Source organism: Clarias gariepinus, chromosome 10, assembly GCF_024256425.1.
Source record: "Clarias gariepinus isolate MV-2021 ecotype Netherlands chromosome 10, CGAR_prim_01v2, whole genome shotgun sequence".
Taxonomy (NCBI): Eukaryota; Metazoa; Chordata; class Actinopteri; order Siluriformes; family Clariidae; genus Clarias; species Clarias gariepinus.
The window spans coordinates 34,534,098-34,535,429 of NC_071109.1; the positions used below are offsets into that span (position 1 = coordinate 34,534,098).

General features: G+C 36.3%; 1 protein-coding gene across 1 annotated transcript; it reads left to right on the forward strand.

The window, feature by feature from the left end:
• Positions 1 to 317: 317 nt before the first annotated feature.
• LOC128531620 (C-C motif chemokine 5-like) lies at positions 318 to 989 on the forward strand. The gene is made up of 3 exons (XM_053505640.1): positions 318 to 457; positions 636 to 762; positions 901 to 989. Exons 1-3 carry the CDS (start codon positions 388 to 390, stop codon positions 968 to 970), a joined length of 267 nt encoding a protein of 88 aa, XP_053361615.1. The 5' UTR covers positions 318 to 387; the 3' UTR covers positions 971 to 989.
• Positions 990 to 1,332: the final 343 nt, after the last annotated feature.

Below are 1,332 nucleotides of genomic sequence, written 5' to 3' on the forward strand. Positions count from 1 at the left end.
TGTATGTGCACCTGAGGTGAGCGTGCATTGTGTGTGTATGTGTGCGTGTTTGTTTCAGTGTTCCTATGCATACCATTAACTCATCATGAGGAAAACGTTAAGAGAATCTCCTGAACTATGAAACATTACTGAACGCAGAAATGTTAAACAGATACATAAACAATTTCTGAAATAAAAACTTTCTCAATTTTATTAAAGGTTTTATCAGTTAAAGAATCTGTTGTTCTTCTTGATCAGCTGTAGAGCTAGTGTACAGGAAGTGGTGTGTGTAGTGGGTGTGTGTGTAGACGTACAGGGGGTGGAAGCAAATCAGACTTGAAATGACCAAGAAGAGTTCAATTCAAAGTTAATTTGATGTAAGAGATAAAAGACACACCTGTTGAGAAGATGAAGATGAGTCGTGTGTGTTTGGTCCTGAGCTTCATCCTGATCATGTTGCTTTACTCAAAAGCTATGCGTGAGTTTATGACACACTTTTTATGTAGCTGCATGACATGTATTGTATTCTTAGTTTAACTGAATATACAATACAAAGAACACAGTCATGAAGATGAATTATTTGTGTATTACATTTTATTCTCATTTATTTCACCATTAGTTTTTATTTGATGAAAACTCTCTTGTCTCTCACTCAGCTCATTCTCTTGATTATATCGCACGTCCCGAGCCCTGCTGTTTTGAGTTTTTTGCTGGTAAAATTCCTTCCGGAAACATCCTGGAGGTTAAAAGAACACACCCGCACTGTTCGACACAAGGCTTCGTGTAAGTGTCTGATAATTACCATTTTATTATATGGCTTAATATAAAATAAAGTGAAATTAATTTAAGGTTATAAATAAAAAAGACAAGATAAGATGATGATATTGTGTGTGTGTGTGTGTGTGTTTGTGTGTTTTTCAGTGTTACTACTCCTAAGCATGAAAAACTGTGTGTTCATAACCTTATCGTCGATGGAACAGCTACATCTTAATACTGCAAGACACACACACACACACACACACACACACACACACACAATACAATGATGCTAATGTTGTTTACTGTTGCTTCATGCAGATTTAAATAAATCTATAAATGCACCAATGTGTAAATCTTTAAATCTCATGGTTTGTTGACGGGATGATTAAGACAATGCAAGAAAAACTAAGAATAAAAGAATGTAAAATAAAATAACATTTTCATTTAAAATTACTTTTAAGAGGAGAGTGTAAGTTTGAATCCCAGCGATGGCACAGTTTAGAACTGTGTCCAACCGGCCGTGCTACCCCGTTAGGAGGGGTATATACTGTATTCTACACGCCCTGGCGATTGCAGTGACAGCAGCTAACCCCG

Bases quoted from the DNA above. Each gene is read 5' to 3' on its own strand.
- LOC128531620 (XM_053505640.1), top strand. From the start codon at position 388: ATGAAGATGAGTCGTGTGTGTTTGGTCCTGAGCTTCATCCTGATCATG. The intron at 458-635 runs GTGAGTTTATGA...TCTCTCACTCAG, and splicing joins GCTTTACTCAAAAGCTATGC to CTCATTCTCTTGATTATATC. The intron at 763-900 runs GTAAGTGTCTGA...TGTGTTTTTCAG, and splicing joins TGTTCGACACAAGGCTTCGT to TGTTACTACTCCTAAGCATG.